The 24,068-nt window shown below is 56.3% G+C and overlaps 5 protein-coding genes across 9 annotated transcripts; 3 read left to right on the top strand and 2 right to left on the bottom strand.

Moving 5' to 3' along the window:
• Positions 1-65: 65 nt before the first annotated feature.
• Positions 66-9,008, bottom strand: LOC117641136 (collagen alpha-1(I) chain-like). Its single transcript, XM_034378253.1, has 31 exons — positions 8,879-9,008; positions 7,874-8,014; positions 7,649-7,792; positions 7,450-7,578; positions 7,211-7,300; positions 7,111-7,130; positions 6,966-7,022; positions 6,607-6,720; positions 6,279-6,539; positions 5,982-6,188; positions 5,798-5,896; positions 5,617-5,725; positions 5,337-5,524; positions 5,031-5,247; positions 4,849-4,937; positions 4,601-4,762; positions 4,233-4,394; positions 3,906-4,157; positions 3,724-3,814; positions 3,239-3,633; positions 2,948-3,146; positions 2,744-2,814; positions 2,421-2,636; positions 2,255-2,344; positions 1,901-2,026; positions 1,754-1,826; positions 1,482-1,684; positions 1,107-1,311; positions 852-1,024; positions 547-768; positions 66-472 (listed from the first exon to the last, which is right to left on the bottom strand). Exons 1-31 carry the CDS (start codon positions 8,964-8,966, stop codon positions 326-328), a joined length of 4,740 nt encoding a protein of 1,579 aa, XP_034234144.1. The 5' UTR covers positions 8,967-9,008; the 3' UTR covers positions 66-325.
• Positions 9,009-11,202: 2,194 nt separating this feature from the next.
• Positions 11,203-15,334, top strand: LOC117641470. 3 transcript variants are annotated; one of them, XM_034378827.1, is made up of 10 exons: positions 11,203-11,907; positions 11,982-12,265; positions 12,314-12,501; positions 12,777-12,947; positions 13,028-13,329; positions 13,575-14,052; positions 14,153-14,349; positions 14,429-14,591; positions 14,859-15,050; positions 15,149-15,334. In XM_034378827.1, the coding sequence occupies exons 1-10, from the start codon at positions 11,716-11,718 to the stop codon at positions 15,244-15,246; spliced, it is 2,265 nt and encodes a 754-aa protein (XP_034234718.1). In that variant the 5' UTR covers positions 11,203-11,715; the 3' UTR covers positions 15,247-15,334. The 3 variants fall into 3 exon arrangements, with proteins under 3 accessions (XP_034234718.1, XP_034234717.1, XP_034234719.1); XM_034378826.1 differs by having other exon boundaries at positions 11,982-12,501; XM_034378828.1 differs by lacking the exon at positions 14,859-15,050 and having other exon boundaries at positions 11,982-12,501.
• On the bottom strand, positions 15,299-21,247 carry LOC117641469 (SCY1-like protein 2). 2 transcript variants are annotated; one of them, XM_034378825.1, is made up of 14 exons: positions 21,107-21,242; positions 20,604-20,747; positions 20,313-20,517; positions 20,048-20,192; positions 19,815-19,964; positions 18,793-19,008; positions 18,589-18,705; positions 18,375-18,517; positions 18,136-18,295; positions 17,807-18,043; positions 17,598-17,730; positions 17,294-17,513; positions 16,955-17,179; positions 15,299-16,842 (listed from the first exon to the last, which is right to left on the bottom strand). In XM_034378825.1, exons 2-14 carry the CDS (start codon positions 20,728-20,730, stop codon positions 16,320-16,322), a joined length of 2,601 nt encoding a protein of 866 aa, XP_034234716.1. In that variant the 5' UTR covers positions 20,731-20,747; positions 21,107-21,242; the 3' UTR covers positions 15,299-16,319. The 2 variants fall into 2 exon arrangements, with proteins under 2 accessions (XP_034234716.1, XP_034234715.1); XM_034378824.1 differs by having other exon boundaries at positions 16,320-16,842; positions 20,604-20,736; positions 21,107-21,247.
• Positions 18,921-20,318, top strand: LOC117641475. The gene is made up of 2 exons (XM_034378839.1): positions 18,921-19,473; positions 19,555-20,318. Exons 1-2 carry the CDS (start codon positions 19,179-19,181, stop codon positions 19,770-19,772), a joined length of 513 nt encoding a protein of 170 aa, XP_034234730.1. The 5' UTR covers positions 18,921-19,178; the 3' UTR covers positions 19,773-20,318.
• A 231-nt stretch (positions 21,248-21,478) lies between the features above and the next one.
• Positions 21,479-23,728, top strand: LOC117641474 (endoplasmic reticulum-Golgi intermediate compartment protein 2). 2 transcript variants are annotated; one of them, XM_034378837.1, is made up of 7 exons: positions 21,479-21,616; positions 21,745-21,900; positions 21,977-22,193; positions 22,275-22,528; positions 22,611-22,733; positions 22,820-22,957; positions 23,037-23,728. In XM_034378837.1, the coding sequence occupies exons 1-7, from the start codon at positions 21,505-21,507 to the stop codon at positions 23,228-23,230; spliced, it is 1,194 nt and encodes a 397-aa protein (XP_034234728.1). In that variant the 5' UTR covers positions 21,479-21,504; the 3' UTR covers positions 23,231-23,728. The 2 variants fall into 2 exon arrangements, with proteins under 2 accessions (XP_034234728.1, XP_034234729.1); XM_034378838.1 differs by having other exon boundaries at positions 22,278-22,528.
• Positions 23,729-24,068: the final 340 nt, after the last annotated feature.

Below are 24,068 nucleotides of genomic sequence, written 5' to 3' on the forward strand. Positions count from 1 at the left end.
ACTAAATGTGAAGGTTGAGATGTAAAAATACACAACTCAAATAAAGAAAGTCTGTTTTATTTCCTTTGTATAAAATTCACTTCAATATTGTTCGAAATACTTGACACATTCTGTGACAGGAGAAGTTTCACCTTTTTCACATAGACTATAAATTAAACCTAATTTAGTGGCAGTATCGATTCGTTTCTTACAAACTACATAAAACTATCTCAAAATGAAATAAAGTACATTCGGCAGTGCAGTCAGTGTAAAATTTGAGTGGTTCTTGGTCTGCTTTGCTAGTCAGTCGTTAGCAGACGCCCTCAGCCACAGGCCGCAGGCCGCGCTACCAGAAGCAGGCGGGGCCCACCTCCAGCCAGAAGCTCTGGCCCTCCTTGCCGACGTCCTTGACGGCCATGTCCAGGACGGGCAGGCGGCTGGTCTTGTCCGTGCGGTACGTCATCACGGTCTTGGACCACTCGGCTTTGCGGTGCTGCGGGACGAGGACACGATTAGCCAAAAAAGAAAAAGCCTTTCGACAGGCGGGACTCGAACCCGGGCACTCACCTTGCAGCCGTCCTCCAGCACCTCGTAGCGGAACCGCTGGTTGCCGCGGGCCGTGATCTCGGCGTCGTTGTAGGCCAGGAACTTGACGGCCTTCCGGAAGGTGTTCTTGGCCGCGTCGTGGTACGCCACCGAGCCCTTGCAGTGGTACGTCAAGTTCTGCTGCGCCGTGGTGGACAGCAGCTGCAGGAAGCCCAACTGGTTGCTGTCCGACTTGTACGTCAGCTGCCAATCACAGGAAGGCGGATTGATTCAGTTCAGGTCCCAGTGGTTCGGCGTCGCTCGCGCGTGGCGGATCGCTGGCTCACCTTGATGCCCTCCGGGATGTCGCCCAGCCACACCTCCTGCTCCTCGCCGCGGTAGTGCACGTGTGGCGACCGGTCCGGCTGCGGGGTGACGCACGTCGCCCTGCGCTCCATGTCGCACACGGCCAGGATGGCGTCGCGCGGGTCGCCGTCGTTGGGGTCGATCCAGTACTCGCCTGGAAGGAGAGAAGGCCCAGTCCAACACACTGTTAAAAGGCAAAAGTCCACGCAGACATTGTCCGAGGCGGGACTCCTTACCCGAAGGCAGATCGGGGTGCGCGACGTGCAGGTCGCGGCAGGTCCTGGCGGGGGCGTCCTTCTTGCCGTCCGGCCGGCGGAACCTCTCCAGGGACTCCTTGACGTGGTTGTAGGCCTTGAGCAGCAGGTCCCGCCGCTCCGCCTCCGTCAGCTCCTTGCCGAAGATCCTGGGGGGCTCGTCGCCGCCCATGAGTGGGTCCGGGCCCTGTGGCAAGAGCAGGATGTCAAGGATGGGAGCGCTAGCCAAGTCTGCCGCGCGATTCAGACGAGTCGTTTCGTCGCTCTGTCTCTGTCGCACTCGCGGGGCTCTCCATAACGGCGCGAGAGAGACAGAACGATAAGCCACTCGCCTGAATCGGTCGGCTGCCCCGCGACGCTCACCTTGCTCTGCGACTGCCCCATGATGGCGGCCAGCGCCGCCGCGTCGTAGCCGATGGTCTCGCCAGGAGGTCCCGGAGGCCCTGGCGGGCCAGGGTTACCTGGGGTGCCGTGCGAGCCGCCGTCACCGGGAGGGCCTCTGGGTCCAGGCGGCCCGGACAAGCCCATGGGCCCGGGGCTGCCGTCGCGGCCGGGGGTTCCTGCAAGGAGACACACAGTAAGGAAATGCCCCTCAGACAGTGGCGTTGACGCCCGCGCCGCCGCCTCACCTCTCTGGCCGGGCTCGCCGTCCTTGCCGGGGGGCCCTTGCGGCCCGATCAGGCCGCGCTCGCCGTTGAGGCCCTGCAACACGACAAGCATGAGTCCAAGCGCCGCGTGCAGTCAGCATGCCGCCAGCGAGCCGCACCCGTACTTACGGGTGTCCCCGGCAGGCCCTGCAGCCCGATGAGTCCTCGGTGTCCCTTGGCGCCCTTGGGGCCCAGCTCGCCGCGCTCGCCCTTGCCGCCCTCCGGTCCCGGGGGCCCCGCCTTGCCTCGCGGGCCCTGCAATGACACAACGACACGACGCGCGGTTGGTGTGCGTCCCACGCGAGGACTGCCGCACGCCGCGCACTGCAGGCCTTGCCTAGGCTGATTCCAGGATTCTCTTTCGTCACTCCGTCTCCCTCACACTCACGAGGCGTCCTACTGGTGCGAGAGAGGCAACGCGTCGGAAACGACTGTCGGAATCAGTCCCCAGCCCGCCTGACGTAGCCTGACGCCCAGACTCACCAGTTGCCCGTCCGCGCCCGGGGGCCCGGTTTCGCCGCGGAGGCCCCTCTCGCCGGGGGTGCCGGCCGGTCCCTGCTGTCCTGGTGGGCCCTGTGGGAAGAGACGGTGAGCGAAACAGGAGGCGAGCGAACCGGAAGAGGAAGAGTGGCTGTGGAGCCGCACTCACCGGCAAGCCGGGGGAGCCGGGGTTGCCTGGGCCGCCGGGCGTGCCGATGGGTCCCTTGTCGCCGGGCCTGCCGCTGATGCCTGGCGGCCCCATCTTGCCGGGGGGTCCCTCGGGCCCGTGCTCCCCGGTGGGGCCTGGTGGCCCGGGCGGCCCGATGAGCCCCATGGGGCCTGGGGCGCCCTCGGAGCCGGGCTTGCCCTGCGGTCCAGCCTCGCCCTGCAACAAGCCGAGCGGAAGTAGAGCAGGAGTGTCAGGCGAGCTTTCGACCGCCGTGCCGCCGCATTTCCAGGAGCGGCCGAGCGGCCACCACTCCATGCTGTTACCTGTGCCCCTCGCAGCCCGCGCGCCCCCGTGGGCCCCGTGGGCCCTGGAAGTCCCGGCAGCCCGCGCTCACCTGGAAGCAACGACGGAACGTACAGTGATCCTCAGCCCTAAATCACCCTTGATCTGAGTCAGCCCGAAACACGATTTTCAGACATCCGTCTACATTTTCACGAACTTTGCCGCGCTGTGACGCCACCTCTTACCTGGCGAGCCCTGAGGGCCTGCTTGTCCAGCGGGCCCGATGGGGCCCTCAGACCCGGCGTCTCCCTTCAGCCCTTCGAGTCCCGGTGCGCCCTGCAGCCCCTGCGGCCCGGGGTTGCCCGGACGGCCGACGTCGCCGGGCGTGCCCTTGATGCCAGGCAGCCCGGCCACTCCCGCAGGTCCAGGGTTGCCCGGATGTCCCTGCAAACGGAACACGCCGCTTCACTAGCAGACAGACAGACAGACAGACAGACAGACAGGCGGACGAACAGACGGACTGCGGGCGTACTCACCGCGGCGCCCTGCTCCCCGGGCCGGCCGGGCGGACCCATGAGTCCGCTCTCCCCGCGCGGCCCCGTCTCGCCGCGCGCCCCCTTGGCGCCGGTGAGCCCCACGAGTCCCGGCGGCCCGGCCTCCCCCGGCACGCCCGCGGCGCCGGGGTTGCCCTGCTCGCCCTTCATGCCGGCCAGGCCTCGCTCGCCCTTGCCGCCCGGCAGCCCCACGAGGCCCTGCGCGCCAGGGAAGCCCGGCGGGCCCGGCAGCCCCTGCGCGCCGCGCTCGCCCGGGGAGCCAGCCGCGCCGGACTCGCCGGGAGGGCCGGGCGGGCCTGTCTCTCCACGCTCGGCGGGCTCTCCGGGGGGTCCCGGGGATCCCTGAATGCCCTGCGGGCCCCGCTCGCCGGCACGGCCTGCAAAAGGCGTGAAGAGGTGTTCAAGGTGGAAGGAAGCTCCAGAGCGATGGAACTGTCAGTGGGAGAGAGGCTGGGCGATAAACGCACCTGCGGGTCCTTCAGGGCCAATGGGACCGGTAGCACCGCGCTCGCCCTTGTCTCCTGGAAGTCCTGGCAGCCCGCGGCCTCCAGGCAAGCCCTGGAACACGTCAAGAACGCATCACTCGGTGCGGCGACCTTACACTGCGCTCAGTCCCTTTGTACTCGTTGTACTCGTTGGTGGCACTCACCACCAGACCCATGGGACCCTGGTGGCCCTTGCTGCCCTTGGCGCCGGGCGTGCCGGGGGTGCCGTCCGCGCCCTGAGCCCCAGCCTCGCCGCGCGGCCCTGGAGTCCCTGGAGGGCCGACGGGTCCGCGCTCGCCGTGGAAGCCCCTCTCGCCCCTGGAGCCGGCCTGTCCGGGCGGTCCCGGAGGGCCTTGCACGCCGGCCTCGCCGTCCTTGCCCGGAGCGCCCGCGTTGCCGGGTTGTCCTGGCAGTCCCTGGAAGCAGAGTCACTGGCTGCAGGCGTGCGCTTCTGGAGCAGAGAGCAGCCGAGACTGGAACTGGAGCTGTACCTGGAAGCCGGTCGGCCCGGCTGGCCCTGGGGGGCCTCTCTCTCCGTCCGATCCGGGGGGACCAGGGGGGCCCTGGGGGCCCGTCGCACCATCCTTGCCAGCATCGCCGCGAGGTCCTTGGGGGCCGGGAGGACCCGGCTCACCGTCCTTGCCCGCCTCGCCCTGGGAAAGAACAAGACAAGCGAGATGACGGTGACGCGACGTGCCCGCTAGCGCCTGTGAATCGGTGGGTAGGCAACCCTTCGCACAGCGCAGCGCAACGGGCCTGTCGCCTGCCGCCTGGCCACCCCGCGCACAGCGCAATGCGACAAGCCTGCAAAATGCCTCTAACCGTGGTTTGAAGAACCTAGATCGCAGCCATCACTCACCGTAAGTCCCTTGTCGCCAGGCATGCCCATGGACCCTGGCAAACCTTGCAAACCTTGAGGTCCCTGCTCGCCGGGTTTTCCATCCGCACCCTGAATGCCGCGCTCGCCGGGGTTGCCTGTCTTCCCGGGGGGTCCCGGCCTTCCAGCCGCTCCTCTCAAGCCCTGAAACGAACCAAAGCCGAAAGGAATTCACGTCTTCCAGGAGTTTGGATGTTTGGCGAGACCGCGTGGCGAATGCGGGGCCGTACCTGCAGCCCTGGGGTGCCGGGGCGTCCTGGCTCTCCGGATGCGCCCTTCAGGCCCTGCGGCCCCGCTGCTCCGCGGTCGCCGGACTGTCCTGCGGAGGGAGGGGGAGGAGATATTACAGTGTGCCACATCTCCGGGGAGCGCTACGCGCTACGCGGCGGGCTGACGCGCAGCCTGCACCTACCTTTGGGGCCGGGTGCGCCGTCGGGCCCGGGCAGTCCCCGCTGCCCCGCCACGCCCCGCTCGCCAGGAGGCCCGCTGGGCCCCGTGGGGCCTCGCATGCCTCGCTTGCCGCGCTTGCCCTCGGGGCCGGCCGCACCGGGCAGCCCCCGCTGCCCCAACGCCCCCGTCTCGCCCTTCATGCCCGCCTCGCCCTTGAAGCCGCGCTCGCCGGGCGTGCCCTGCAACACGGCCAAGCCGACGCGTTGGTACTGAGAGCATAGTGTACTTGCTGCAGACGAGTGGTCAATGAGTCGCTGGCATGACGTACCGGCAGGCCCTTCACTCCGGGCTCGCCGGGACTGCCGTTGAGGCCGGGCGGCCCGCGCGCCCCCGGGAACCCTGGCGGCCCCGCGATGCCCGGCGCCCCCGTGCTGCCCTTGTCGCCGGCACTGCCGTCCTTGCCGGCGGCGCCCTGCGGCCCCGTGTCGCCCGGCTGGCCGGGACGCCCCGACTCGCCTGCAAGACATGAAACAGACTGCTCAGCGAGAGAACGCTGCGACGCGACGCCGGGGTGGTTTTCGTTTGTTTTCGGCATCGGCACCGCTCACCGCGTGGTCCCTGCAGTCCGGGGCTGCCCTTCGGCCCCTGCGATCCCTGGTCACCCTTGTTGCCGGGGTTGCCGGGGAAGCCGGGTGGTCCTGGCTTGCCGACGCCGCCCTGGAACGAAAGCGAGAGTCAACCGCCGCCGCGACAGCGCTGAGCCGTCCATGAAATCAAGACAACACCCACCGGTTGGCCTGGCGGGCCCGCTGTGCCGTCGATGCCCCTGATGCCAGGGGGGCCCGGCGGCCCCTCCCTGCCACGCTCACCCCGCGGACCAGCGCCGCCCTGCAAAATACGAATGGCGTCAACGAGGTGGGCGGGAGTCGCGGGTGTGGGCGCCCTCGCCGCTTCGCGCACGTCGCGCACGTACCGTCGGACCGGGGGGTCCGAGCGGCCCCGCCGCCCCCATGGAGCCCTTCTCGCCGGCCGTGCCCTGCTCGCCCTTGCCGCCGTCCAGTCCTGGGAAGCCGCGGTGGCCCTTGGTGCCAGGCAGCCCCGGCATGCCGGGCAGCCCCCGCGGACCGGGGGGCCCCGCCGGGCCTGCCTGCCCCGCCTCGCCGTCCTCGCCGGCCTCGCCCTGGAGAAGAGGAGAACAGTGCAGTGGAATGGGAAGAGAACACCGGAGAGAAGGTAGACCCTGCGGCCTGCGGGCGTTGTAGGGACTCACGTCCTTGCCGGGCAGCCCTGGCAGCCCTCTGGGCCCGGCCTGTCCTTGCGGTCCTCCGGGGCCCTGCTCGCCGGTCTCGCCACGGATGCCCTGGAAGCCCTGAGGCCCCGCCGGCCCTGGCGGCCCGGGCGGCCCCCGCGGCCCCACGGGCCCCACCTGGGCCTGCAGGTAGCGGAACGGGTCCGGGTAGCTGGCGACTCCCGTGGGGCCCTTTTCGCTGCCAGCTGCCTGCGCCGCCAGCTCCTGGTAGTACGACGTCAGCTGCGGGCAGAAACCGCGGATAAGCAGGTGCCCTGGGTCCAAATACTCACATTTTCGTTGAGCTTACATCCGGAGATGGTCCTGGAGGGCCCGGGCTTCCTGGGATTCCAGGCGACCCCGGCGTTCCAGGAATGCCGCTGTCTCCGGGCCGGCCGGGCTCGCCGCGGTATCCGGGTTCACCCTGCAATCAGACGCGCCATTCAAAGGGCCCGCAGTGCACGCTTCAGCTCGTTTCAGCCAGTGCCCTCCCCTTTCCCCCTCCCCTTCCCCAGTCCGCTGACCCCAGCAGCCCAGCCTGATTGGTCCTAATAGCGTTAGGGCGAGTAACACAGTGTAGCGCAGCAGCGCAGCGATGAATCTGCGTCTAACTGCCAATAGCGCCAATGGCGGCGTCGCCAGCAGAGCGCAGGCGGCGCAGGCACTCACCCTGGCGCCCTCAACGGTCACCGGCGGCGGCGGGTACGTCGGGGTGAAGGGGCTCACCTGCGAGAAACGGTTTAAATATCGCAGTCAGAACGGCTGAGAATAACCCAACAGTCGTCCGTCGATCAAAGAAGAGTGTCGAGCTTACCGGTCTCGCCGTCACTTCATCTGCAACATGGAACACATGGCTGTGCATTAGACACACTCTCCTCCCTTCTCCCCCTCTCACATTGTGTTCGTTCTCTCACCCGCACACACCGGACAGCACTGCCCCAACGGGATGTACTTGTGAGTGTCGCAGTCCAGGTCCACGCAGACGACGCCGGTGCAGTGGGGACCTGGAACACACCCGGATTCCAAGCGGCGCTTTCATCGCTCTGTCTCTCTCACACTCACGGGGCATTGCGCTAGTGTGCGTGAGAGACAGTGCCATCGCCCCGCCGGGGCGTGGAGCGTCGCGTCCGCGGTCGCGTCGGGCAGCACCCACCTGCGTTGCAGTCGCCGTTCTGCACGCACTGCACCCTGCTGCCGGTGCACACGCACGTGGTGCACGCGTCCGGCTTCCAGTCCTCGCCCTCGCGGTACCAGCGGCCCTCGAATGTGCACGACCCCTCCACTGTGAGGGAAAGCAGAGATAGAGAAGAAACACGGCAACGCGGCACGGCGCGGCCAAAACAAGTCCTCACCTTCGGACGCAGGCTGCGGCGTGGTCCGCTCCGTCGTCAGCTCGAACCTGGGCGTCCACGGGGTGGGCGTGGGCGTCCACGGAGACGGCGTCGGTGTCCATGCGGGTGTCCAAGGCGAGGTGTACACTGGGCCGCGAGTGCTGCCTGTCAGATGGAAAGGGGAAAGTCTCGCACTGGATTGGTGCGCAGTGCGCCTCGCCGACGGGCCGCCGTCCGAGACCTTACCTGACGACGCGGTCCTCAGGTCCGACTCCGTCGGCCTCTCGTCCAAAGGCTGCGGGGTGGTCACCGGTGGCGGGGTGGGCGGCAGTGTGGGCACGGGTTCAGGTGGCGCCGGCCCCTGGGGAGCCGCGGTGCTCCCCTCTCCTGCAAGGCAAGTTGTAAACTTGAGAAGCTCCCCGGTCGACGTTGCCGCAGGCGCAGGCGGCGCAGGTCCCGCTAGCTCGTGTTTTGGTGTCTCGGACTCGGCGCGGCGCACGTGCTGGACGGGGAGTATCCGTTGACCCCCTAGGGCCGCTTCGCCGCATCGCGGCATCCGTTTCACAAGTCACTCGATAACGCAATCAAAGTCCAAAAGCAATTATTGCTTCCTACTCCACCCTGCAGCGCCAACATCTGCGCTAGACCAACGTGGAAAGGAAGGAAGTCCGTGCACAGCACCCTGTCGCCGCAGCGGCAGAGGGCACGCCTCGCCGCTCAAAGACGGAGGTACTTCGGGGCAAAACAACAGTCGACGGAGAGAACGTGGAAATTAAGCTTCGGCACAGAATCCCATTGACGTTTCTCGAGCGCCCCCGCAGCCTCGCGGCCTTTCGGTTGGCGGGAACGTGCGGCCGGGCCAGCGGGGCGCAGGGCGGGGCGGGGCGGGGTGGCGCGGGGCGGGGCGCGGGGCCCCGAAAAGCCGCGTGCGGTTTGATAACCGGACCGGAGGCATCTCGATAAAGGCGGCCGTCTTCTGGGCCGCGCGTTGCGGCGCGTTGCGTCGAGGAAAGAGGAAGCCACCACGTGCAGGCGACACCGGCCCTTACAACGTCAGCACGGGACCGAAAGCCGCCAGCACCCGCACAGACATTGAGACCAGAGAGTCGGAGTCGGCGGCAGTTCCGTCCCAACAACACGCACGCCTTGCGCTGCCGACTGGCGGGAACAGCGACCACACCGCGGCCAAGTTCGAGCCCAGCCCTCCTTTTTGTAGGTTAGCCTCTGGGATGGCCTCGGCGACGGCCTTACCGTCCTCGAACTCGGTGTAGTCGTAGTAGTCCGGGGGCAGGTTGTCGTAGTCGGGCGCGCCCGGCTGCGCGGGCTGCTGGCTCTGCATGCGTTTCGGCCCCTTCCTGCGCTTGGTGGCGGCCTCGGCGTCCTGCAGCAGCAGCACGGCCAGCACCGCCAGCACGACGACGAGGGGCGCGAGGCGCCGCGGCGCCCTCGGGGACGCCCTCAAGGACGCCATCACCACTTCATCGCGGTAGTCACTAAGTCACAGCCCCGACACTGCACCACGGACGCACCGGCAAAGAGTGGAGCATGGGAGCCGATCGGCTGGCCACCCTCCCCGGGCGCCCCGCCCCGCCCCGCCCCGCCCTGCCCGCCTCGCCCCGCCAGCGGGGCCCCGGGGACAGCTACTACAGCATCGCGGCGGCGGCAGTGGAGCAGCAGTCTGCGGCGACACTGGGCGCGCGTGTGCGTGTGTGTGTGTCAGAGCATATGCGTACGTCGAGATAGCAAACGAATTAGATTGATGGGGGAAATTGAGAATGTGAAAGAAAGGAAGACGAGCCTGTATCTGAAGCACGGATGTGTGTGTGAGTGAGAGTGCAGTGTGGGGGCCGTCGGAAGCGATGTTCGCGGTCGGGCCCTTTTCTGTTGCATTTCGACACCGCGGCACTGCCCAGCCCGGCACGGCCCATTGGGCGCGCCGATAGCCGCAGCTGTCTGTCTCTCTCTCTCCTTCTCTCCGCGCTTCTCGATTCGATTGAAACAGCAGCTGAGCGCTGCTTGCGGCGCAGGGCTCCTGCCCCGAGGTCTCTGACCGCACCGAGACGCCATGGCGCGCAGTGCAGCGCAGCGAGCAGCCCTTCGCCAAACGCCGCAGCGTAGCAGGCAGGCACTGGGCAGGACGGAGGACCGCCAACGCCGCGCCGGTGACATGAACGCACCCCGCGGCCCGCGCGGCGCTGCGTCGGTCACGCAGTGCAGGCGGCAGTACGGAAGTGCCGTCTCGGTTCGAGTGACGCAGTGACGCTGTGACGCTGTGACATCGCCAAGTGCCCTTAACGAGGCGCCAGCGGCGCTTGAGCCACTCGCCGCGCCCTTCCTGGCCTCCCTGTGTCCAGTCGCAGTGCAGCCGACGGGCCGACCGGCCGACGCGGGGAGGCGCTCGGCTCGAGTTAACCCCGCCGGCCCGAACCGCACCGCGAACTGGCAAGCCGGGCAAGCCGCCGGGCCGAGGGCTACCGACGGCCCGCGGTACTTCCGCCGCAGAGCCCACAGCCCACAGCCCAGGGGTTATCGCGGGGATGCCTGGCGATGCCTCGCAGCGCGAGCCGTCCATCGTCTACGCGGCCCCGAGAAGGCCCCGAGCAAGGTGGCCGCGCTGCGACCGCACCTTGCCGGCCCGACGTTCGGCTATGACACGGGGCGGCGTCCAGGACGCGCAGAAGGGAGCCCTTTGTTTCCTGTTTGCTTCCTGTTGCTTGGATGAGTAGACTAACACCGCGTGCAGCGTGAAGCACACAGGCAATATAACGGTCAGTGTCTCTGTCTCCCTCGCTGTTTTGCTTCCGCGGCTGGCACTAGGCCGCGCCCTGTAGGCCCCGGCCGGTGGCGGCCCTAGGCGTAGAGCGAGGTCCCGGCCGGCCTGCAGCCCGAGGGACGCTATCTGTGCGCCGGGGCTGCGTCCGAGACTCCGAGACTCCGAGACGCGCTACGGGGGCCGTCCGAAAGAACGTCCCACAGCGCCGAGCAAGACTGCGCGACTGTTGTGAGATCCCCGGCAAACCTTTTGGACGTGTATCCAGCTCAACCGACACAGAGGCTGGAGAGTGATGGCTGTGCTGCCCCGCCCCGCCCCGCCCCGCCCCGCCCTGCCCTACTCAGCCGCCCGCGCACATGTGGTCGGGACATTAAAGCGAAGAGCACCCCCACGGCCGCGCTTTCTCGGTGCCTCGTCGCCAAACACACCGCAAAGATGATAATAAACCCAGTAGAGCTCCCTGCGACGCGCAGCGCGCCGTGGCGGCCGTGGCTGCCGGACGCCTGCGAGGTAGGCCACACCCATCCCAGTGGGCACCTGCGCGCGGCGTGTTGCCTATGGCCACCTGCGCGGGCGCTCGCTCCTCGCTCGACGCGCTTACAGTGGGCACGCCGTTGTCCGGCCTGCCCCTGCCAGCCACCCGCCTGTCCGACAGCCCGCCCGTCTGCCTGTCAGACCATCCGTCCGTCCGTCAGCCCGTCTGCTGTCCGCCCGCGCGTCCGTGCGTCCGCCGGCCGGTCCGCACTGCAGCTGATAAGATACGGAGCGCGGCGTCTTCCTGATAAGCCAGTCCTGAGGTACCGCGAGGTGCGGTCGGGTGCGGTGCGGGTGCGAGTACTGCGCACTCTCGTCGCGCGGACCGGCAAGGCCTGTGTTTGTCGGAGCCATTTTGCCCGGAAGACGCCGCCGTCGTGCTCTCTGACGCCGCGACATCGCGACATCGCGACATCGGGTTGGAGTCCAGGTCCGGCCCGTGCTGGACGCGCTGGACGCTGGACCGCCGCGCCGGCCGCTCACCGCGCGATAAGGAGCCGGTGACTCAGAGCCTGGCAGGCCCTTGGCCAGGCCTCAGCCCCAGCCCGGCCCGGGGCAGTGCAGTGTGGTGCAGTGCGCAGCACCAACGCGACCCGAACGCCCGCCCCGCCGAGGACGAGGACGTCTCCGAGCACACCGCCCCGTGCGTGTTCGCCACCTGAGCCACCTGCGTGCGTCGCGCGGCCTTCGATAACACACTCCCTTATCGCCGCGCCGATTTCCTGGCCGCCGAGGCAGTGGCGAACATTATGGGCGTCGGGGAGTGCGACGCCGTCCCCGCATGATGGCGTCGTCCCCCTTCCAGCCGCCGGCCGTGGCATGGCCGAGTGCGGCGCCAGCACCGGCCGCGGCGCCGAGGCCGAGGCGCTCCATCATCGACCTCACCCTGCCCACGGTCGAGGGCGACTTCAGCCCGCCACCGCCGCCCAGCAAGGGCGCCTACCTCGCCCTGCTCGTCTCCCTAGTGTTCGAGGTAAGCCGAAGAGAGTGATTGGCTGAGGCGTCATCGCAAGCGTCACCGCTGACGAATCGCTATATCTACCCCAGGCCACCGTGCCCAGCCTGCAGTGCTACTGGGGGCTGCTGCTCGTGTTCTGGGCCAGCGACGCAGGCTTCGTTCATCAACTTCCGCCCGTCCTGTCCAACTCCACCTTCCCCGTCGCCCTCCCCAACTCCACCCTTCCCAGCGCCCTAGCCAACGCGACGCTCTCCGGCGCGCTGTCCAATACCACACTTTCTAGCACTCTCTCCAACACCACCCTTTCCAGTGCCCTGTCCAACACCACACTTTCCAGCACTCTCTCCAACACCACCAGTGCCCTGTCCAACACCACACTTTCCAGCACTCTCTCCAACACCACCAGTGCCCTGTCCAACACCACACTTTCTAGCACTCTCTTCAACACCGCGCTTTCCATCGTCTTCTCCAACGCCACGCCCTCCAGCACGACCTCCAACGAGCTGCCCAGCACCACGCTGCCGACTAGCTCCTTCACGCTGCTGGACTTGGGCGGCAACGGACTGCTGTGGACGCCCGTGCTCTTCTCCGCGTCATGGAGCGTCGCGGGTGAGTAGGGTATTGCGCTGGTTGCGCAAGGTGCGGGGTTCCTCTCTCTGCCGCGGCAGTGGCACTCGGTTTCCCAATCTAAATATTGTATAGCGAAGATTCTCTACATTATGGTGAAAATGTTCTGTGGCGGTGCAGCTGACTTTATTGAGAATTCACTGTACCTTATAGAAATTTTGACGAATTTTGTTTGTACTGTGGAGAAAATCTCCGCCATAGGTGCAGCCTTTCGCCGTAAGACATTTTACAGTGCTTATCCCCTTTGCTCCGTGCAGATCCCTGGAGCGAGACGCTGGGCGCCGTGCACGGCCACCCCCGGCTGTGCTCGCTGGTGGGGTCGGTGCTGCTGGCGGGGGGGCTGCTGCTGACGGCCGTGGGGGGGCTCCTCGCGCCGCGGTCCGCGCTGCTGCCCATCCTGGCCGGCATCAGCGCGGGCATGACGTCGGGTGAGTGGCGGTGGGGAGGCGGCGGCGACGCGGCGCCACCAGAGTGGAAAGCTTCAAGGTGGCTTGTTCTTGTTGGGCAGGTGTGGGCGCCAGCCTCCTGTCCCGCTCCGCCCGCCTGGTGCTGGGCCAGCTCTGGGGCGAGCGCGCGGCGCTGACGCTGGGCGCAAGGCGCCTCGTCCGCGCGCTGGGGCTGACCATGGTCCCCTTGGTGGCGCTGCCCCTGTGCCAACACTTCGGCGCGAGCGTGGCGCTCCTCGTCGCCGCCGTGGCGTCCACGGCCGCCCTGCTCGCGCCCTTCGTCCTGGGCATGTCCTCCGCGCCGCCGCCCGCGCCGAGCCGGCCGAGCCACGAGCAGGAGCCCGACAAGTACGAGCGGCTCAAGGTACGTGCCTCTGCCGTTGCGGAGACGTTCTGTGGCAACCGCCCTGTAGACTGATTCCGAGAGTCGTTCTCGTCGCTCTGCCTCTCTTGCACTCATGGGGCGCCACCCCGTATGGGTCCGAGAGAGACAGAGCGATTGAAACGACTCTCTGAGTCAGTCTGCTGCTCCGGTGGCTTTCAAAGGTGACGTAATCGCGATGCTCACGTCGGAACGCACGTCGTACATCGTCACGTCATGCCCGGCAGGAGTGGCGGTTGGCCCCCGCGCGCCAGGACTCTGAAGGGGACGGGGACGCGCGCACCGAAATGTCGGACGACGGCGGCAGCGAGCACGCCGAGGCCGACGGCGCGCCGCGCAGCGCACCGCCCTCCAACCCGGGGCCACACGCCGTGGCGGAGGTACCGCCAGGTACCACCACTGTGGTGGCGGAGGTCCATTGCGACGGAGCCGGCGAGAGGCAGCATCCGGACCGAGGCCCCAACGGCGTCCCCAACGGCCTCGCCCTAAAGTCGGAGGCCACGGCGCGGCTCGGCAAGGCCACCAACGGCACGACTTCCAACGGCACGGCCTCCAACGGCACGGCCTCCGACGCGGCCAGAGCGGGCAGCGTCCCGCGCCCCATCTACGGGGAAGACGGCCAGGCGTGGAACATCGCGTACTCGTTCGACTGCGATGGCGACGACGACATCGAGCTGTTCGTCAGACGGCAGTCGCCCCGCAAAGGTACTTACGTGCGGCGCGCCATCATAAACCCCCGCCCCCCTCAAATAAAAATAATTATAAAATAGAATAAAATCGCTTTCATTCCTCCATTTTGTCGCAGGGTCCGTGGCGCGCCTCTGCTCCATGCTGCGCCCACACTCGCGGGGCTGCCGCGCCGACCTGCGGCCCGTGCTCAAGCCCTCGTTCCACCTGTCGCTGGTGACGCTGGCGTGCTGCAGGTTGGCCGGCATCGCCCTGCCCGTCCTGCTGCCCTCCCTCGCCATCGCCCAGCTCGGCGCCAGGGCCAAGACGCACGTGGTAAGCCTATCGTGAGCGTGGTCTGGAGAAGGTCTTTGTGCCCCACCAACTAAGCCTCGTTCCCGTCCCCATCTTCCAGGTCGCGGCGCTCCCCGCCGTCGCCGGCGTGGGCCACATGCTGTTCGGCCTGGCGGTGCTATGGGAGTGGCAGTGGGACTCTGGCGCTGCAGCGAGCGCCGACGGACCGTCCCGAAGGAGGCTGCTTGGCGTCGTGTCCGCGGTGGCTGCAGCTGGCTTCATGCGTAAGTACTTCGGAGCTCGTAATTTATGCAGACTGCCCCCCCCCCTCTTTTCCGAGCCTTATGCATCTTATGGTGTAAGCACGATGGGCAAGAGCGTATTGCTCCTTTCGCGAAAGTCTCCTAGCCCACGATCAGATGAGAACCCCTGGTGACACTAGCAGTGTGTAGTGCCCAACGACCGAAAGTTTCAGGTGGCTAGCAGGTGGCCTTCCCTACACTGTGAGGAAGAACGTGCGCAATCTGAGTTGTGTTTGTTTTCGTTGCCAGTGCTGAGTTGGGGTAGGTCGCAGTGGTGGCTCATGCTGGGGTGCCTGGCCGCGGGCTACGGGTCCGCGGGTGCGACGTGGGCACAGCGCTACGCTACGAGGGCCGCAATGGGGGGCGCCACCTGCTACCGCGCGCAGCCCCTGCTCTGCGTGCTGGCCGGGCTCGTGACCGCCATCGCCCCCGCGCTCGTCAGTGAGTAGTACAGTCGCTCCAGCGAGCACTCGGCACTCGGCTCGGGGGCGCCAGGCGCCACTGCGGCACACTATAACGAGCGGCTCGCATTTTTTCAGATGTGGACATCAGGAGTTGCATGGCGATTCTGGCGGGAATGTACACGGCACTGTCAGCAGCGTGGCTCCTACAGCCCTTTGTGGCTCGTTTCTGTTGAACTCCAGTGCTGGCAACACTGAAAGGTATCTCAATTGTAAATAAAAATACGATTTCTCAATAAAAAATATTTTATTAAATAACATTTACACTTTAGATACTTCTTTAGTCAACTAGATATAAGATTCATACACAGTTACTACGTAGTGTGTAATCAAATCTATGTGACATGGTGTAAAATACTTTTAGTTTCTTGATGATACAATAGTCAATAGCCTACCATCATTCAAACGGTGTGGCAAAGAAGTAACATGGACGGAAAGAAAAGTGATGGCAATTAACTTATTACATCCATATGTTATTTTGTTTCTTTTAGGTTCCTCACTCTAGCTTTGGCTCACTAGTCTAAATTTTACAATTGTGATTTTACTTCATTGATAAGCTCATAATGACTTAGATACATAATCACAAACATAATAAGTTACTTGAACCTAAATTATCAATATCTATAGTACAAAATAATTCATTTCAGAAAATCATTAAGGCTCACAGAGGGCTGATATATTCTTTAATAACCTTGTAAAGTATCTTATAAAATCAAAATTTCAAAACAAGAACAGAAATAAAATGACTCTGGCAACATTTTACAAACAAATGTACATGCCAACATGATGCCAATTAACAATAAAAACTAGCAGAATAGCAAGAGATTCAACTCAAGCAAGGGAATGATTAACACAATGCAAAGTGCTTGACAGATAACAAGTGGAAGCTCATTTCTAGGGAGCTACATTACACACCAGCTTCTCCACATTACCCCTCCATCTACATTTATATCACACACACGCACACACTATCAAGTCTGGAGTTGTACAAGTATGTCATAAATGCAAGAGTATGATGTTTCAACACAACTGTCAAAAGCTAGCAAAACCCACACAGTCTTTCCATCAATACTAAACTTCCAGCACTTAGATGCAGCTAATGACTGTTGAAGTATTGGCAATTGGAATGCAAAGAAAACATTCAATAAATAGACAAGGAGGAATGAAACTGGGTCTTCAAGGTGACCAGGACCAGATCGATGAATAAAAAACAAATAAATTATATGTTAAGCTGGCGCAAACATAATTATTAGCTAAGTAAGTCATTTATTTCTGAAGCAGACAATGGCTTGGTTTGTGAACTGGACTGGGTAAAAGAATTGGAGAATGGCATTTGCTGGGGTGACATCATGTTGTTCATGACCATCCCACCGCCCATGGGAGCGGCTGGCCGGGGACTGGAGGCAGCTAGAGACCACCCGTTGTTTACACTTGCAGCAGGTGCAGAGAAGCCAGGACTAGTGCTACTCTGAATAGTGCTTGACAAGCCAGACCATTGGTTGTTGCTACCCGCTATTGAGCTTGGCGCAGCCCACGTCAAGGCTGGGGAGCTCTGGAAAGCACTGAAAGCGCTGCCGGGGCTTGTCGGCGATCCTACTTGTTTGACTGTGCCAGTCCACGCGGGAGCGGGCGAGCTTATTTGCTTCAGTTGATTTTCCATTAAAGTTGATGTCAGATCTTTCACCGGTGGCTTGGCAACAGGGGTAACAGACGAAGGTAAAATGGGATTCTGCGATTGAAGTCGCATCTGTGCCTCTTGTTGACTCGCCAGTCTGAAAAGTATAGATAGATAGATAGATATTTTTTTAGATTTGATTAAGAAAATTTTACGATTATGACAAAGGGTAGAGTAATATTAAAGGCAGATCCGTAAATCTGGCGCACCTTTGTTTATCTTGAATACTCAATGAACCTATGGATCCACTACTGTTGAGGCCGGATATAGAACCTGTTGTGTTGGACTTTGGGATTTGTTGAGTCTTAGAACTTTTCCCAGATGTAAAGTCATCTAGACCTAGACTAGAAAACATTTGGTCCAATTCGTTTTCTGGCTGAGGTGCTGCTGTAAGTTGTGTGCCAGATAGAGGAGAAATGTTTTGTTGGACATTGCTGCAATGAAAACAAAAAGAATAGTAAGAAATATAAGATGGATAAACAGAAATCAGCCCTAAAAATGGTTAAGCAATGTAATTGTCTACAAAACACAATTGATGTTTAGAATACCTTGTTTGTTGTTGAATAGAATTAAGTTGTTCAAGCTTAGTTCGGTGTTCAGACTCTACTCTTGCAACCATTTCTTTGAGAAGGGTTACAAGGGCATTGAATTGAGCCAGAGAGAGACCATTTTCTATGCAAAGTGGCATGAGGAATGGAATGATTTTTGTTGCCATGACCTCCTTTGTGATGCCAAGTTTTTTATGTGTCAAAGCCAACTTATAAATTCCTGCAATATGTAAAATCAGACAATCTCTCAAACAGAAGGAAACATTTATTATTTCTCTAACAAAAAGTGACTTTGTGCAATTACCAAGGATTCCCATTAAAACAGCAGGTTCTCTAGAGGGTATCTGAGGTAAGAATGGAAGTACTTCATCAAGAACTAGCCACTTGTCCAAATGCTCTAACAATTTACCCAGGCACACAAGGCAATTGACACGCACCTGATAAATAATACAATTCCAAAATTAAACAGTGAAAATTTTGTACAATCGAATTACAAGATACAGGAATACATACGGATAAGTAGGACGTGTTGATACAGAGTCGCTTGATTCTGGGTAATAGAGCGTTTTTCATTGCAGGATAATCAAGTAAACTTGCAAATGTTGGCAAAACGCTGAGGCAAAGCTCTTGGATCTGCTGGGCATCAGATTCTAAAGCACGATATAACATTGGAAGGACATCTGATTTCACCTCATCTGCAGGAGTGAGTTGAAGGAGTAGTTCCATCTTCTGCATGAATATGAGGAGAACCTGCGGCAGAGAATTGACAGACTGAGTGAAAAAAGGCAAACATATTATAGAAAAATGTCAGGTAGTTTATGGGCAATAAAACAATAATTCACCTGAATAGGCTCTTGAATTTTCATTACAGGTTTCAGGCCAGGAAGTATTTTTTGACAATATTCCTCTTTAGTGCATTTCTCTGCCAAAAGTAATACATTAGGTAGAACGAATGGCACCATTGTGGGGTTTACAAACTCTTTACTAAGGCATGGCAATATTCTGAAAATTGAAAGAGGCGGTTATTAGTTCAAACTTGGACTTAAATTAACAATGCTTCCATTCCAATGATTTGTCTAACCTGTTGAGACACACCCGATGAGGCAGCTTATTTATCACATCAGGCAGCCCCTTGTAGAATTGAGACTTTTGTAAGTTGTCCCATTGAAATAATGAGTCAAGGTAGTTGAGGGTCTTGACACCAACATCTTCAAAATAATTGATCTGCAAACAAAATTTATAATGTCAAGAGCCTGAAAACAGTAATGAGGATCCAGTGAAATGAGTTTCCACACCTTGACAAACTGGTGGGCATCTGCCCTGACTTCAGGGGTACTATTCAACATTAATTTGATTATGTCCCTTAGACCCTCAGCTACACACAAGAGCTTAGATGCAGGCAACTGCTTCATCTACAAAGAAAACAAGTCACAGCAAGGTGAATTTAGAAACAAAATTCAATAATTAATTTTAAAAAGTAAATCCATTTGCGCACTTACATTTTGAACATTTCTTTTAAAAGTTTTGTAGTCACCATTACATGTGTACAATGATTGCCCTTCATTGTGTATTGCATAAATCGTCATACCCAATGAGTACATATCACTTGCAGGAGAGTGAGTAAGAGTGAGTCCACACTCTGGGGCCAGATAATCCAAATCAGGTTGTGATATAGGATGAGCACACTGCTCATATTCCACAAAAGGCCAATGAGGCTGCAAGAAGTTGAGAAGACAACAATGAAAATCACACATCTGAACAATGGTCACAATGGCTGGCTCAGGCAGGCTGGCCTACTAAGCAACAATGAAAGAGAAAAAGTCAAAAGACTAATACAAAATATAATAATAATCTAACAAATTAACCCCATTTTAGCTAAACAATCATGGGCAGAAATGCTTACATAAACTTTTACATGTGGTACTATAATGAACATCGAGGACAAGCCCCAGTGACAATCATTGCAAAGAGAGCTGGAATAACTTGGCGCAAAATGACACCTCAAGAAAAGAGCCGCTTTATGGATAGAAATGGTTTCCCTAAAGGAAAAATCCCTTTATACATTGTGAGGCCCAAGTTTCAAAGTGTCCAGGGTAACTTCAAAAACAAAGTTGTCCGAAAATCAAAACAAAATCATCAACAGAGAAAGCAATCTAAATCCATCTCAGAAAGGAAAGTAAGTAAGTACACTTTTTCTTTTTGTATCGGAGTTGATGAGAATGTTGGACATTTAACGCATATCAAGTAACTTTATTACTTAGGTGGCAAAAAGAAAAAGAAGGAGAGCAATGAATCAGATTTGAAGGAAGAGGGTAGCAAAATCCAGACAAAGCATGGAAAGGAGAGGGACTTTAAGGATGAATCGGTACAGAAAAATGAAGAAGAAAACGATGAAACTACAGGCAAAGAAGAATCTGAAGAAACCATAACTAGGCGTAGAAGTATTCAGAGGTGGATGGACAAGAACCATTACAGCTGAACTCAAGGGTAGTTAACAGTACAAATTAAAGTATGAACTTACCCGTCCATCAGACTGTTCCTGATTAAGAACACAAAAATCAAAACCAAAAATTTTCCATGCTCCTTGATGGTTTACAACAATGGACTCCAAGCACAAATTACGGTGAAGTAGCTTTACATCATTATGAAGAAAAGCCATCCCCTCTCCAACCTGGAAAATAATATTTCAGAAATCGGAACAGCGGTAAATTGATAAAATTTTGACATCAAAACAAAATGAGATTCAAGGTCAACCTGTAGAAGGCCATATTTGATTTCCAGATCAAACAGCTTGAAGTTGTTGAGGTATTTAGGAGGAGGAGAAGGCATATTTTCTGTCCTTCCCATAAGATTTGCCAAGCTAGCAAATACTGGTTCAGTGGCAAAAGCAAGACTCTCCCTGAAATCAAACAATTGAATTAAAAATTTCATTGCTTTTCATAAACCTAGAACACAATCAATACACTAGGCTTTTGAAACATCTACTTCTCACACTATATAAGTTTCATTAGTGCTTTACCTCGATTCCTCCATTGAATGCTGAACAGTAAGAATTTGGGGATGTCTTAATCTTGTGAGTTGGGCAACACCCCTCTTAAGAGTTTCTAAAATAATATCTCTTTCAGCTCTTGGAAATTTTTCTAGATGCCTCTTCTCAAACACAAATATTGCAGCTTCTTGTTTGGTTGACTTTTTGTAGCCTTGGTATATTTTCCATAGCAAACCTGAGTAGAGAGAGTAATTGATGAATCGCTGAAAACATATAACATGCAAGATACCAGTAAATTATTAATATGTGGTTCTCCGTTACCTGGTCCTGCGCTGGCAATGTGGTTTGTAACTTCATATTCTCGTGTTACTGGGTTCCCAGGAAGGACTCCAGACAGAGTAGAGACTGTACTACTCACTGTCGAGCGAAACTTATTTACAATATCCATAGTCAGCTGAAACAAAACTTTATTACAGTGCAATTAATTTAAGAGGAGAAGAAGCAGGTAAAGCTGAGTTTTACCACTGAAACCATTTAATTCAAAAGATAATTGGCGAGAAAAATCGCTCATCGGTAGTTGAGAACGATTTGTTATTCATTTTTGAAGATATTATCATACTAACAAATCATGCACAGTGGCAGTGTCAAAATAAATATTTCAAATTTTTCAGGTTTAGAAAAAGCATGAAATGACTTGCTCGGGAACTGTTAAATCGTGATATATTTTCATCGTTGAAGGTTAGGATTCACAGTATATGGGACATATGCTCGTCCAATTATCGACAACAGTGGCGTTCCAGGTGATAAAAATTGGGGTAACTTACTCAAGTACTCGTTGGGTATTTGAAACTACTGATCAAAACATCAGTAATCTACAAATTACGACATTTAACTCGGCTTTCTGCTTTGATTTGACAACAAGCATCTGCCAAATGACACCGTGCATGAAGGGATAAGGAGGGCGGTGGCGGTGACAGTTGTGTGTTTGTGAAGTACAGGTTAGGACTCTCTGTCATGTTGACGTGTAAATCTTGTGATATTCTTTCGTTCTTCGTGGTACTTGCTATTAGAATGTAATAGACATTGTGATAAGGACAAGAATTTCTAGTATCAAACATGTTAAAACATTGAGCAAGCGTTAAGTCTGTGATAGAAAGATGGTAGTCGTCTGCATCGGAAGTGTCTAAAGCCGGGGTTATCGTGAATACAAATAAATTTGAAAATGTTACGACAGCGGATCAGAAAAGTTGTTTCTTTAAAGACAGTCCGGGAACTGGATGCATTTCCAAAAGTCCCAGAGTCTTACGTGGAAGCTAGTCCTATTGGAGGAACCGGTACTTGTTTTATTTATCATTTTTCCTGTCTTATTATTTCCTTTTCTTAATTTTTCTGAAAATTATTCAAATTTTTTGCTTGTTTGTTTACCTTGAAAGTTAAGTATTTTCTTAATTTTATTTTGCAGTATCGGTTTTCTGTTGGCTTGCCATCATTTGGTTGGTGTATTCAGAAACCAAATATTGGTTGGATACGAAGTTTCTCTTCAAATTTACACCTGACACTGACTTTGATGCAAAACTGAAAATAAATATTGATTTGACCGTAGCAACACCATGCAATTGTAGGTTTTCTGAAGCTTTAGATTGTCTGCTTAGAGTATGTAACAAACATTAAAATGACGACCTTAATTTTTCTAGATATTGGTGCTGATATAGTAGACTCTACCAATCAGAACATTTTCAAATTTGGGAATTTGGAACAAGAGGACACATGGTGGGAGCTCAACAGGGAACAGCGCACACATTTTGATACCATGCGCTCCCTAAATTCTTACCTTAGGGAAGAATTCCATGCTCTTCAGATTCTGTTGTGGAAGTCTGGGCAGGCTGCAATGTTTGGAACATTGCCAGCTCGGTAATCATTCTAATTCCTTTAATGTGCTGAAAAATTTAATTTGATCTGTTTGTAACCCCGTCATGTATTTAATTTGCATAGCAGAAAGGACAAGCCTAAATGGCCAACAGATGCCTGTCGCATTTATGGAAGTCTAACTTTAAATAAAGTCTCTGGGAACTTCCATGTAAGTGCAGGCAAACCTTTGGCTTTACCCGTTGGTCATGTACACTTGACACCATTTGTAGCAGAAAGAGCTATGAACTTTTCTCATAGAATTCACAAGTTCTCATTTGGTGATCCATCTCCTGGGATAATTCATCCAATGGAGGGTGATGAAAAAATCACAGATAAATGTGAGTATATTTCTTAGTTGATTCTATCTTTCTTCGGTTTTATTCTTTTCACCTGGCCATTAATTTGTGCATCACTTTTCAGCCTCCATGTTATATCAGTATTTTATTCAAGTAGTTCCTACAGATGTTGATACATTCTTCAGCAAAATGCAGACTTACCAGTATTCGGTCAAGGACCATGACAGACCTATTGATCACCGAAATGGTTGGTAGAATCAGCACCGAACCAAAGATTTTGACTGATGCGGCATCCTAAAGATTAATTCTCTTGTTTTTAATTTTGACCTGTAGGATCTCATGGAGTTGCTGGCTTATTCTTTAAGTATGACATGAGTGCATTAAAGGTCCATGTCATACAAGAAAGAGATTCTATTGGTCAGTTTCTGACTCGTCTGTCTTCCATGATCTGTGGTCTTTATGTCTGTTCAGGTATAGATTTTGCTAATCTCAAATCTAATATTTAAAAAAATTTCATTTTAAAAACATAACAATAATGTTTTATTTGCAGGATTCTTGAACAACTTGGTCCTGTATGTGATTGGTTTATTCACCGGCACCAAATCAATTTCACTGTCATCAGCAGGACCCAGTCCCCCTCCGTCATTAGCACCAAAGGTCCAAAATAATGTTCTTATGTCAGCATCAGTTGTCACTGATGTTCCTGTATCACTACCTTTAAGATCTAGTGATCAGAACAGCTAACACACGACTGATCTCTCTGTTTTGTGGGAAGTAATAGGTGTGAACCATTTTAGAAATGTATATTTACTGGGTATGATCTTATGTTTCTTGACGTGGCAATGTCATTGTATGATGATGTGTTTGTGTATGGGGCCATTTGTTGTCTTGTCTAATGGTTTTATAAAATTTTAGCCAACGTGAATTGTTTGATCAGTACATATTCAGGATACTATCACATTCACTTGCGATTCATCAATTTCATGCCTGTGCTCATTCTGCAGTCTGGCTGTTAATTTCTTTTTTTTTAAATGTCTATTGGGAGGTCTTTTTTGGCTTCTAATTTTAACTGTGTAGATGGCTGCTCACAGTACAGTCCATGTAGCATGTTTTGACAGATCTGTTGATATTGGGGAAATCCAATCAATGACATTTTGTATGACTGTGATGATGTAAAATATTGTAGTCTTTACCACTGCATGTGGCTAATAAAGGGATGTGACTCCATCATTTGTATGTCAATGGAGGACAGTTTTCCATAACAGGACAAAACCATGATTTGTGCTTCATGTGCAATAATCAAATGGGTGACACATCATGAATCAAATAGAAATTTCTAGAGAACACTTTATTATGATTTAATATAGTAATAATAACTTTCTAAACCACCCAGACTTCTAGGCCAATGGGAGCTTTGGAGCAAGTCTGGAAATACATGAGATGAGGGCATCAGGAACCTCAAACCATAACGACAAGATTAAAAACATGGTCTCTTGAGACATATGAGTTGTTTTTTTCTTTCTTCAAACACTCAATAGTTAAGAACAAGAAGTTCTTTGCTAGAATGTAAACAAAACATAAG

Source organism: Thrips palmi, unplaced genomic scaffold, assembly GCF_012932325.1.
Source record: "Thrips palmi isolate BJ-2018 unplaced genomic scaffold, TpBJ-2018v1 HiC_scaffold_15, whole genome shotgun sequence".
Classification (NCBI taxonomy): Eukaryota; Metazoa; Arthropoda; class Insecta; order Thysanoptera; family Thripidae; genus Thrips; species Thrips palmi.